Source organism: Pelmatolapia mariae, linkage group LG5 (assembly GCF_036321145.2).
Source record: "Pelmatolapia mariae isolate MD_Pm_ZW linkage group LG5, Pm_UMD_F_2, whole genome shotgun sequence".
NCBI lineage: Eukaryota > Metazoa > Chordata > Actinopteri > Cichliformes > Cichlidae > Pelmatolapia > Pelmatolapia mariae.
The window spans coordinates 17022145-17035196 of NC_086231.1; the positions used below are offsets into that span (position 1 = coordinate 17022145).

Here is a 13052-nt window from a genome sequence, read left to right on the forward strand (position 1 = left end):
AACCCTTTTCCAAGAAAAAGTCTAAGTCAAATCTAGTCTTTAAGCACTGTGTGCATCTGCTTTGTGCTCATAGATAGCATAGAGATGATTGCAGTAATCAATCATAGCCCTAAAATTACAATAAAACCAAACATACATAAACACACACACACACACACACACACACTCTATAACCAGCACACATATATACTGTACGTCCTGTATGAGTCACATTTCTCATTCGGTTATGATTGTATAGTAGCAAAATCTCTCTATTAAAAAAACCTGTGGGCAGTTTAAAGAAAAAAATGAATATCCTCCCAAAAAATTTAAACATCAGAAGTGACAATGAAGAAGGAAAAAAGAAAAAGAAAGTCATGTCTGCTCTGCTGATCAGATTTGTTTCTCTTTGAGAAGGCAGTGTTACGTTTCAATTGTTTGTTTTTCAAAATACAATTTACTTTACTAACCTTGTTTCAAGTCAGCAAGAACTGAAACCGTTACTATCCAAATTGCATTTGGATTCTCTACAGTTTACTTGTTACTAACTGCAAAACATTTAATCTATGGTTTGGACTAATTCTTTAATTTAGGAAATATGCTTATTGCCAGAATTAGACTCTTATGTGTGTCCAGTAAATATGAGCCCACTTTCAGCAGCTTATGATTAAGGTGCCAGTTACACAAGCTTACAGACCAGTTAACACAACCCCATAGCAACCACTGGTCACTATGGAAAAATGTGCATTCCACAACCAGTTGGTGAGTAATTTCTCGAGGTTGTTGGCTGTCGCCTGGTGAAACCAGTTGCAAAGAGGGTGCTCCGCCAAAAACCACCAAAAAGCATTGCTGTGGTTGTTATCAGATTGCCGTGGTCGCCCATAGTTTGCATGGAAGACGCCAACAAACAAGTTGAGAGTCTTTGCGGTATCTGTGAACACTCAAAAATTGTGCCTTGCAGGCCCAACAAACATATTTCAAAAGACTTTTACTATGAAAGCAAATGGTCTCCATTTCTGGTTTCCATCGCACACTTAGTGAGTACTTGGCGTCTTCCGTGCAAACAGCAGGCGATCACGGCTGGTGATAAAAGCAATCACAAGCAGGTTTTCTGCACAGCACAGCATTCATATTTGTGGCTGATTTCACCTAGCAAAAAAGTATTTTTCCTTAGTGACTGGTGGTTACCAGGGAGTTTCTGACCGGTCTTTAGGCCTGTGCGACTGCTGCCTAGCCCAGCTCTCTCCAAAAGAAAAAAACTGATCTGCCAGTCGCTCATTATCAGGTCATAACCCTCGATCACAACCTGCTAAGAGAGTAAAAACTCACACTCAATCTGAGCAAATAGCAAAAATTTCAAGGTAATAAAGTGATGATGATAGCGCGTTAATCAGCGACCGATTTAGTACCTTTGAAACTGGACTAATATTTTCCTTGTATTCCCTTACACTAAGGTAACAATTAGGGCTGCCACAAACGATTATTTTGATAGTCGACTAGTCACCGATTATTTTTGCGATTAGTCGACTAATCAGATCATGCATCCATTGGACGTAAAACGTACAGCTTATTGCACCAGCATGCATCTGCTCTTATATAACTATCATTAGCTTACAGCTTTAAGTGTTTAAAGTTTGTGCTAACTAAAAATAAAGACAAGATGATAGTTTATTAAATTTTAATGAAATTTGCAGATTGTTTCGGTGAAGTTTAATAAACTCCTTGCTATCTAAAATATAACAGGACACCGGAGTATATTCTCGAGCATCTCACACTTCTGATAACCAGCTGTCTGCTTGACGTTTATTCAGCTGTGTAAAAACTATAACTTTAATCTCAGGCAAACCGATTTACTCAGGAACAAATAAAATACTAAAAAAGCCAAACAATAACATTTTTAAGTTATCTAAGTGACTTATGCATGTTTAACCTGAGTAGCGAAAGACGGCGGTGGGTTTGAAAACGATTTGCCGGGAGTCCGGTGTTCTCAGCGGCTCTAGTGAGCCTTGCCCCCGGCTAGCTATCGAGCTAGTGGTTAACAGACGTCTCCGAAAACGTCGGAGCGCTTTTGAAAATATGTGGTGTCTTGATAAACTCAGCAGATATTTGAGGTTTACACAGTTACATTCTCGCCTGAAAATATGTTAAACGTTTATTTTGTGACCCAGAAAGAATAATAAGAGTAATATTAAAACTAACTAGCTGCCGCCATTGTTGACAACTGAGCTGGGCTGCGCTATGAATTCTGGGACAGAGCTACTTCTTCTTTTTCGGGGTTTAACGACAGCTGGCATCCTTGTACATGCAGTGCTGCCATCTTCTGTTTCAGTCCGTTATTACACTCTTAAATCCTGCTACTTATTCCTGCGTCTTTTGGGATCTTACAAAGCTTCAAACGAAGCGTCGACTATTAAATCAGTCGTCGACGATTTTGATAGTAGACGTAATCGTGACTAGTCGACTAATCGTGGCAGCCCTAGTAACAATGCACTCAATTAACTCTCAGGAAGAAAATTAACAATTAAATCCTCCACAGTAGAAGTGTTTCGTTTAAAGACTTCAGCTTATGTCTTGTTTACAAAATATATCTAATGGACGTTTCAGTCGCCCCCCCTCCCCCCCTCTATGTTTTTTTTTTTTTTTTTACTGAACAGGACACTTTAGAGTTCACACATCTTAAACATTACTGTATGCAGCTCCTTGTTATCTGACCAACATGCAAATATTGGTACCGTTAATGTTCAGTAATAAGTTGGCCTGAAAGCTGCTGTTCAAACTTTAAGCCTAAAACTTGTTTAACGAGAATGGAAGAGCCAAATATGAACAAACATGATGCAAACGGAGCTTAAATCAACTCTGTGCTGAATGAATTTTAAAATGACCAATATCCGACTTCTCTCTGCTATCATCTTCCACTCATTCATTCATCTTGAAGTGCTTGGGACAGATAAATAAAGAAAGACAGTTGCTGTACTCCCATAACTCGTCTAATGCAGTGAGACTGATCACATTGGCTGGCTTTAAAAAAACAAAACAAACAAATAAAAACATTAAAAAAAGAAAATAAATCACGACACTTTCCGTGATCTCCCTCTTGTTTTCTATTCTGGTTTGTTTAACATCAAGCCCTGTTACACATTTTAAACCCTGTGTTTGTTTGTTTTTTGTAAACCTATCTTTAACCACCGATTCAGCCACAGCGGGATAACTTTCTCCGAAAAGTGACCAACAAACACCATGACATCACTCACAGCGACGGCTTGTGTTTCATTTAAAAAAAAAAAAAAAAAAAGAAAAGGAGAAGAACAAAATAGCAATTTAAAAAGAAAAAATAAAGAGAGAAACTCATCCAAGAGGCAGCTGAGGCCAAGGTCAACACGAGAAGAATTACAAGCTGAACACGCCGCTCAAATCACATAACGGTTACGGAGCAGGAGGCTGGAGGAGGGGAGGAGGGGAGGAGGGAGGGGGGAGGGGGCTCGGACTTTGGAAGGCCGCTCGCTAGGGACGGGGAGAGGGCTGGCTGAGGAGCACGTGGTTCAGACGTGAATGTGTTCAACTTGCTTCTACACAAGTTTGTAAGCAATCACTTTAAAATGTCCGACTAAATATGATTGTCTTCAAAGTAACATTTTCTAGTTATGTTTTGCTTTTATTTTTTTGTTTTGTTTTGTTTTTGTTTTAAACTGTCAGGACTCTGAAGTCTGAATTCTGCATCTCTCCACCAAAGCTTCTCAAATGTTCTTCTGCAGTCCACCCACATTGGCCTCCTCCACCTGCGGCCTTTTCAGCTCAGCCTGGCTTCCATCATCTCCCTTCGCTCCTGTGTATTTGCGAGAAGCAGTTTTAGCAGCTAGACAATGGAGTCCCAATCAAAATCATCCTGGATATCGTCAGCTTGCATGCGATGCATCTGGAAGTTTCTGGCAGGTATCATGTGCTGCTGGTTCATCTGTGCATGGTGTCCTGGAGAGCAAGAGCAGAGGAAGAGTTCGTTTGTGCTTAAAAAACAAAAAAGAAACAAACAAAACCCAAAACATTTAAACTGAGGTAACAAAACTGTTATGAAGAATAATTTCATCCATGCTTCTGCTGTGGCTATATGTCACCTGTCATAGTGGGTCCTGCACTGCTCATGGGGGGCATGTGGGGATATGCTGGAGGAACCATCATGGACATACTTTGTCTGGAGTCCATGTACAGGTTTCCTGCTGAGAAAAATGAAAACTTTATTTAAAAGATCTTTTAAACCAGATGGAAAACACCTTTGCTGACAAATAACCTTTGTTTTATCTTCTTATCTGTTCAGGCCACTAAAATTAGTCATATAAAATAAGGAGAGAATAAACACTGAGTGGACACAGGCACCAAAATGTGCATGTTTGCCACTCTGGACCTATTATTTTGAAAATCCTCAGTAGCCACTTTCAAAATGTTCCAGTTTGGCCACCATTTCCATTTTAGGAAACAGTCGTTTTACCACAAAATTTAAATTGTGGGTAAATTTCAGGAACTTTGACAATAAATCATTAAAATTTACAACTTAAAACTTTATCAGAGCTTCTTTGTTTCAAGTAAAACTACATTTTAAACTACACAGCATTGTGCAGGTAGATTGAGGAATTACTGTTTTACTCCTCTGATAGCACTATGAGGAACACAAATCAAGCTTACACACAAGTTCAATAAGGAAGATCTGTATTCACTCATCTGCCTGATTTTCCTGAGTGTTTCCTACTCTATTCTTTAGGTCACTTCCTCCTTCCTAATAGTCCAATCATTTTCTTTTCTGCGCTCTGTGAACCAATCAGTTGGTTCAAAATTCATTCAGTTTTTTTATAGAGTGCCTTTATATTGAGAGGCACTTTATATTGTAAGGTAAAGTCCATACAATAAAAGACCAAAAGCCCAAACAGGGAAAACAGGGAAAGACAGCCATCTGCTGCCATCCACCAGTTAAATCTCAGTGTTCGTCTGTCATTCTTCCTTTCAGACTCTCTTTCATGATACCTGCCTCAGCCTGGTCATTCAAAGCCCCATCCAAGCCTCCCATCCCAGTTTCTATCCATGCTGGGACTCAGTTCTGCTCATTGGAGTCTAATCGCCAAATAGCTTATTAATCAAAATGTATATATCTCAATAAATCATCTTCAATTCTTCCAGATAATCTCTCCTTATTGAACTAGGTCCAGACATTTAGGATTGATCCAGTGCCAATTTATTCCATGCATGAAGACTTCTTCACCCCTGGCTAAGCTCGCTCATCCTGGCACAGTGTCTTTAAAAAAAAATGTATTTGTTTTAACAGGCTAACACGGGGAAACAACCATTTATCATTAGACCAGCAGCCACTTTAAAATCACCAATGAAACTGACAAGCGTGTCCTCTGACAGGTTCAAACACAGAACCTTCTTACTGTGAGACGACTGATGCACCACTGTGCTGCCAAGCTGCTTGCTATTATTATCATCGTTATCATTATAACTCATGCAACTAAATGTAACTACACTATAAAGTTCATAAGGTTGGGTAGTGTTCGCACTCTCCTAGTTTAGTGCCAATGTTGGTACTTTTATCCATTTGTGAATTATTTCCTCTCTAAGGTCAAGTTATATTTATTATTGGTGTAGAAACCAGTGGTTCATAGCTAACAAATCTATATTTGTCCTTAAAGACAGGCAAACTGTTTGTGAGATCGACTTGGAAGGAGAAAAAATCTTCCAGATAAACAATTGTTAATGTGCAACGGCAAAAAGACCTCCTCATAAAGCTGATGTTTAAGCAATTAAGCATTCATATACTGTATAATGAAATACAAACTAAACTAATCAAGGAAAAGGGTCAAAATATAATTGGATGAATCTTTCATTACACAGATTACTGGATTTCCAAACAAAGGAAACATACAGATTACTCTTTTTGAGTCGATAGTCATTTCAGACCCACAAACATGCACATTTACACGCCAACAATGATCTCTGATTAGGGCTGAAAGGTTAAGAATCAGCTGTTTAACCTGCGTTGAGGTGCTGGCTGGGTTTGTTGGTGTGCATGGAGCCATGGCAAACGGGAGGCTGCACTGCCCCCTGTGGCTGGATCACGCCAGTGCGGGCAAAAAACTGGTTGATGGATGAGCAGAGGTCTGCGATTTGGGTGGGTTCCAGAGACCAGTTGTTCAACTCTGCTTGTCTCATGCTCTCTCTCAGTCCTTGGGAAGATAAAACATACATTTTAGCACACGAGAAGCAGGTGGTGCTGGACTTTACTGACTTAAAATAAAATTTTGTGACAATGAAATGTGTGAAACCGCTCCAGTTGACTTTCCACAGAATATAAATTTTAGTAAATGACAAACTAATTTACAAACAAGTAGCAAAAACTTTGCTGCAATATATATTCATTATGTCAGTAACCTTCAGTGGGTGATATTTAAAAACATCCTACCTTGCAATCCTAGACTGTAATTGGATAAACTGACCTGCTGAGCTTGGTGTTTTGGTAATTAAACTTGAAGGCAGTGTTATTTAATTGAAGAGCTCAGTTTAATTAAACTGGTAATCAACTCCACAGAGTCAACATTTGAGCACTCAATCAAAAGCTGGGGCATTACTGTACTGTCAGCTTCTAGCTTTAAATCTTCTGACTGCATACATGTTAGACAGGAGGTAAATCTGACAGCAAAAGGTTTTTATAAATTCTTCACTTATCAAATTTAATAACTGCAAATGGATTGAGATCTACTTGTAGTGACCAAACCGCACCTTGGAAAGGTGAAAGGTCGACATCAGCCCAGTTATAGCTGCTAGCAATACGACAGCTTTCTTTCAGTGCATCCAGATTTGGGTACCAGTCAGACAGTAAACCTGCAACACACACAGCATACTATGTGTAACATTACAAGGTAAGAGATCAAAGTCAGGTGATTTTGGTTCCAATGCCAAGTTCACGCCAGGGACAAATACAGTTTCAGTCATAATTGTAGAAGCACTTGCTCTGGCAGAACGTGTCTGCCTCCCCTTCTGGTTCAAATGGAGTTTCCCCCTCACCGAACAGGGCCAGTTGCAACCCATTTAATATGGGCCCATGTGGTATGAGGACTGAAATCTCTGCACACTGAAGTCTGGTACATGACTACATGACACATTTTAGTGCTAATCTGTTGTAGTTTTATCCAGTTAAGAGGAATTTAAACCTCAAATGTGAGATAACAGTTACAACTGTACATTTTGGGGACTGAGCCGTTTTCACACATGAACTCTGGACAGTATCGGAAGAACGAGATTTGAGCAGCTGTCTGAGTACACATAAGGAGAGTCTCATTGTTTGGTTTAGGACAGGGTGTGGCCTGGGTAAAGGCTACAGTGAGGGAGCACACATGATGACCCACTTGCTCAGGATTTTCAGAATAACTACTTGCTCCGGGCTCACAGAGATATTGTAATAGAGAGATAGCAGGTTAAAGACTATTTGATGTCTGGGGTGTAGGTTAAGCTCACAGGGCTGAGCATGTGACTCGTTTGCTAAAAGGTTAATGCAGAAGCCCAGGCTTGAATCTGCCCCGTAGCCATTTATTGCCTTTCTCCCAGTTTTCCTGTTTTCTCTCCACTACGCTCCAAAAATACATACAAAAAAAATATCATTTAATGTCTGATCAGACTGCATTGGACATTTGCAGTCTTAAAAGGAGCTCTGTTGGGTAATGTTGAAAAAAGGTTGAAGGGTGCATTGTGTGAAAACAGCTTTTGTCTGGCGATGGCAAGCCATTATTTCCTGACAACAACAATATTGTCTGCACATAAAGGTCAGGTCATTTTAGTCACATTTTCGGTTTTGCTGGCAGTCTTTTTCCGAAAAATGAATAAGAAGTCAATGCCAAATATAAAACACCTTTTTTGGGGGGCTGTTAAACAGTTCAGTGCTGTGGTGTGGCCACTAGGAGGTGCCAGGTGACTGTACAGGCTGCAGAAATCAGCGGCTTCAGCACTGCTTTGTTCTCAACAGCACAGATAATAAATCAGGAGATGATTTAGTCTTCAGCATCTAAAACAATTTCTCAGTGCTTTATTACAAAAAAAAAAAAAAAAGAAAAAAAAAGAAAAAGAGAACCGATAAGAAATCCAATTCAGCTGTGAGCACGCCGTCTTTGCTTTACATGTGGTTTGCGTGATGGACAGGATGAAGAGTGAACAACACGAGGCGATGCTGGGTCCACAGACAAGTGACAGACAGAGGGCCTTACCTGTGTTGCAGGCCATTTGTTGCTGGGTAGGATGGGGCTGGTGGGAGAGGCTCTGGTGCTGCTGTCCATGTTGAGAAGGGTGCTGGCTGTGCTGTGTGTGTTGAGAGGGGTGTGGCGTATGTTGCTGCGGGTGCTGGCTGTGGGACTGGTGCTGCGATGGATGCTGCCCGTGCTGGGAGTGCGCAGCATGCTGAGGATGCTGGGAGTGCTGTTGGTGCTGTGGGTGCTGACTGTGTTGGCTGTGCTGGGCGTGTTGGCTGTGTTGGTTGTGTTGGTTGTGAGGGCCCCCGTGCTGCGAGAGGTGCTGCGCATGGGGCGAGCCGTGGCCAGGGTGGGCTTGGGCAGGATGGGACAAGGGAACCTGACCACTGTTGGTGGAGTGGCTGTTAGGGTGGTTGTTAGACTGGTTGTTTGAGAGGCTGTTCTGAGAGCTAATGGTGCCACTGGGGGAGTGCTGATAGGAGCAGGAGGTGTGGGTCTGCTGGGAGGAATCTGCCGGTATGCCCATCAGACCTGAAAAATAAAACACATCAATAAAGTAAAGAATTATTAACACAATTAATTTTTAATTGTATTTACAATAAAACAAAGACAATCAGTGCAGGAACAAGGAAAATTATAAAAACAAAATTTCAACAATTAACTCAATATAATTTGACTTTTTACTTAGGTACTTGTTTCAGCTTCTTACTTTTGAGGATGTGTTGCTTTTATATGTTTCTCATCACCATGTTTAGATTTTGGACCATTTTCTATTACAGCAAAAAGCAATTTGTAGACATTACCCTGGCCCCTGGGAATCACTAAATCTAAAAATAATGGAAAATTAATTTATAATGAAACTATATTTAGCCGTAGCTCCAGCTGCTACTAATTTTCCAAACAAATGCACTCGCATGGTTTCAGGATCGAATGCATTTAAGGCACTTCAGCACAAATACAAATAAGAGTCGGGAGCCATCACATGTTTAAACAGCTACTTCAGGTCATCAGTCTTAGCATCTGACAGTAATGGGACAGGGGCCTCCTGTATTTAAGTAGTGAGACAGGCCAGCTGCCATTTTATCGTGTCAGGGAATGACTCAGCACCAGTTTTGATTCTAAGGTTCGCTGTCTCGAGTTGCCGTCGACACTCTTCTCCAGCTACGCCGTCTTTGACAGATTCATCGTGCCGCTGCGCAGACATGACTGGAGCATGAACATCTGCACACCCAACTACAATCATCTGAGTGCCTGGGAGTGGTCGTAAGAGGCACTGTCCTTCACAGCTTTGGCACAGTAAACCTATTTCACTGGAGTGCTTTTAGAGCTGACTCCAGCCCTGCACCTCCACAATCGGCACGTAACACTCACTGCAGGGGTGACAAAGGTGCATCTCTTATCGGCACAGAAAGCCCATTGTCCAACGAGGGAAATACAGAAAGCAATTAACGCGGCACCAGAATAATAATGCGAGCTCATTACCTATTATCAAAGCCAGTGAATTAGCTCACTGTCTACAGCGGCAGAGTGTGAAATCCTCTAGCTCGATTATTTACGCTTTTTAATTGCTAGAGCTTGTCTGACTAAGAGATTTCACTTTTATGCGCATAAAAAAAGGTTACAACTTTCAACTAATGAAACATAGATGATAGATTAAAGGAGAGGAACTCTTTGAAAACATTAGCATGAAATGCATTTGATTTGTGAAAGTAGGTTATACACAGAAAGCTCAGTCGACTTTGCTCATAACTCGCTTGTCAAGTGCTCCATGTTTATCAGTCAATCAGATTACAAGCAAAACTGCTTTTTGTTCTGCAGGGACTCACAGCCGTTTGCAAAGCTGTGCTCTATCCAACACCGTGTATTATATGATACAAATTCCCCATCATTATGACAAATGAACCTCAAATCCAACAGATTTACTGAGGCCTTAAGCTGCCTGCAACCTCTTCCACTCATCTGATGAAACATACCCTACGTGAAAAACTTGACATGTGACAAGATGCAGACAGCATTTATCTAACGTGAAGAAACATAATGTGGAGAATAAAGCCTGCGTCGGTTAATGAAATACACAGACTCTCAGACTCTGCTTTTGTATATTAAATGAGGTGGTTTTTACATTTTCTCTGGCAGAAGATCGTGAAAATACTCAGTATAGATTTCCACTATAGGCTCGTCAGCCTGTTTGAAAACCTGCTCAATTCTTTGTAAACCTCATTAGTGCCTAAAGACTCTCTATAGCCCCAGCTGTTAAGAACAAACCCGCATTAGGAAAATCGTTCTGAGAATCATCCTGTTCCTTGATGATTGAAGCTTAGGCCCTCTATTAGGTTTCCACTTGATGCTCCCGTGAGCCCACTTACCTTGTTGGCTGAAGGACTGCTCAAAAACAGACTTGTAAAGGCTGCGGAAGGAGGCACTGAGATCTTCAAATTCTGAGAACAAGAGCTGCTTGTCCCTGTCTGGCATGTTATACTGGGACTGGGGGGGCTGCTGGAGGCTCATAGACTGGGACACAGGCTCTGGGTGACTGGTCACCTGGACAAATGAAGAGAGTAACGACAGCAAAGAGTTACAAAAGTGACCAACACTTTGTTTGATGTTTCACTGGTTAAGGTATAAGCTACAGGGATTACTGTAGAGGAGCACCTGTACTTTTCAAAGATACCCACACCATGCTCACCTTATCAAGGAACCGCATCAAATATAAAGCAGTTCTCAAACACATGGATGGTTTAATTGTTCTGAGGAGTGACGGCTACAATGTCTATTTCCGCCTGAAAGGGTGTCAGTCATGTTACATATAAAGAACAATTACGCGAAGCACAACAATCTAGGTCAGTGCTTACCGCCTTGGCTCACACAACATTAAGAGAGCAACTCGAATGGACACAAAGCCAATACTCAGGTGGCTAAGCAAAATGTATTTAAAACAAAATCAATAGCAATACCTTGTACAAATAAGCAGCCATTTTATCCATGTATTTGTGTGGGCAGTCAATGTTATGCACTGCCCCTGGGTGTGAGACAGCAAGCAGCGTCCCCTCCAGCTAAGAATTTATCTATGAGATTCACCACAGCAAGTGCAGCAACACAAAACCATGGTTATTTCACAAAGTAGGACCTGACCTGTTACCACTGTGGGCTAGCACTACAAGAGAGTTCACGTCCAATTTTTGATCATAACATCTTCCTCTTCCAATATGTGGGCACGCTGCTGAAGCGCATGGCTCACAGACTGGCAAGGCTAAGAGTGAAGAGGTGATAATAAAGCCGGAGTGTTTACTGCGAGCTGCTGCTTTGGCTGTGTGTGAGAGTGAGAGAGAGACAGAGAAGAGAGAGCGAGCACATCCATCAGGCTGAGCCGATCGATGCCCAGCGCCTGGAGCACGGAGCGCTCTAGGATGCAGGAGGACCACACCAAAGAGGGGGCATCTCTGGTGGGAGGACATCAGAGGAAGCACTTCTCTTTGTCTGGGTTCCAGGAGCGTGCACATTTTTCTCTGTTTCCCTTAACCCCCTTCCTGATGTTGTACTCCAGCTCATGTCCACCCTGAACCTCGGTCTATTACCGTCTACGGCTGGCTCCTCTGAAGAAAGCCTCCAGGGACTTTCTGAGCAGATAAAATATGGGATACAGTACACTTTCTAAGCCTGGCAGTGTTTCATTTTCATTCATTTAGCGACTGTGGCTCTCCTACGGCTTGGAAAAATATGAACACAATGACAATTTATCATTTGGCTGTAAGTGCTTAGTGCTCAAAAAACAACAATTACACCAAATTTATATAAATATCCCATTACAAATATTCAGTAAGAGCCAGAAACAAACAAAAAAAAAATCCCACTGTTCTACACTATTGACTCTTTGCAGAACAGCAGGAACAACCTGCCCTGGCACCTTTATTGTTTTTTCTTTGTTCCCATGAACGATGCAGATTAATTGCTGCAAATAAACCCGAGGTCTTTATGGCTCCGCTTAGGTCAACCTGAATAAGACGCAGCCCACGTCAAATCTGTATCAAGCCTGACTGGCTCAGGGAGCGGGTAGCAACCCATTCTTTTGTTGCAGGTGTTTGGTGATCATGTGGTGGTGCATGAACACCACAGAAGAAAAATGCATTTCCTGAGACTGTACAGTGCAGGGAATAAAATTGCTGCTGTATTTTTCCAAAGCTCTTTTTTTTTTTTTTTTTTTTTTTTTTTTAAATACCCTGCTGCAGGTGAGGGTGTTTCCTCTTGTTTTATGGCTGTTTGAATCAACCAACCCAGGTCTCATTAACTTTTGATGTTTTATGTTTTTTGTTTTTTAGGAGGGGAGGTAGAGCTTGTCTATCTTTAGTGCCCTTCTAAATTAGTCAATGTGAAAGTTAAACTTTGCAATCAAGAGAACATTTAAGATTATGTTTAGAGTGCTGAATCCATAAAATATGACTACAATTCTCTCAACAACATTCATCCTTGTTCTTACCGGTGTATAGCTGTGCACACTGCCCACGCTGTTGAGATTGACGGAGGCCAGACTCTGATCAGACAGGCTGTTGTTAAGGCTGCTTCTTGGACTATCACTCCCTTCCTGGTCTGTGTTGTACAACGCCACCTGAAACGCATACACATGTGCATTAGCCTTGATGTCTTATAAAAAAAAAAAAAGAAAGAAAAAAAACCCAACTACACAAATAAATGCACTCTTACTGTCAGCATTCCTTGAAGAAAATTGGTGTGAAAGGTAATGTTGGTGTGCAGTTTAATGATATTAGAAGTGGGAATGTGAAGCCAGGAGATGTGTGTGTGCTGCATGCAACAGCATGTCATAATTGCAGAATAGTTTTTCGCTTTACTGCGTGC

At 41.3% G+C, this 13052-nt stretch overlaps 1 protein-coding gene across 3 annotated transcripts in view; it reads right to left on the bottom strand.

Moving 5' to 3' along the window:
• Positions 1–2650: 2650 nt before the first annotated feature.
• foxj3 (forkhead box J3) overlaps positions 2651–13052 on the bottom strand; it is an 82555-nt gene continuing 72153 nt past the window's right edge. For 2 of the 3 annotated variants that reach the window (XM_063472977.1, XM_063472978.1), the window contains exons 6-12: positions 12676–12804; positions 10568–10742; positions 8220–8732; positions 6742–6843; positions 5997–6188; positions 4089–4190; positions 2651–3945 (exon numbers count right to left, since the gene is read on the bottom strand). In XM_063472977.1, the coding sequence (XP_063329047.1) occupies positions 3833–3945; positions 4089–4190; positions 5997–6188; positions 6742–6843; positions 8220–8732; positions 10568–10742; positions 12676–12804 (1326 nt within the window). In that variant the 3' untranslated portion in view covers positions 2651–3832. The remainder of the gene's footprint in view (positions 3946–4088; positions 4191–5996; positions 6189–6741; positions 6844–8219; positions 8733–10567; positions 10743–12675; positions 12805–13052) is intronic. The other variant, XM_063472979.1, reaches the window with a different exon arrangement.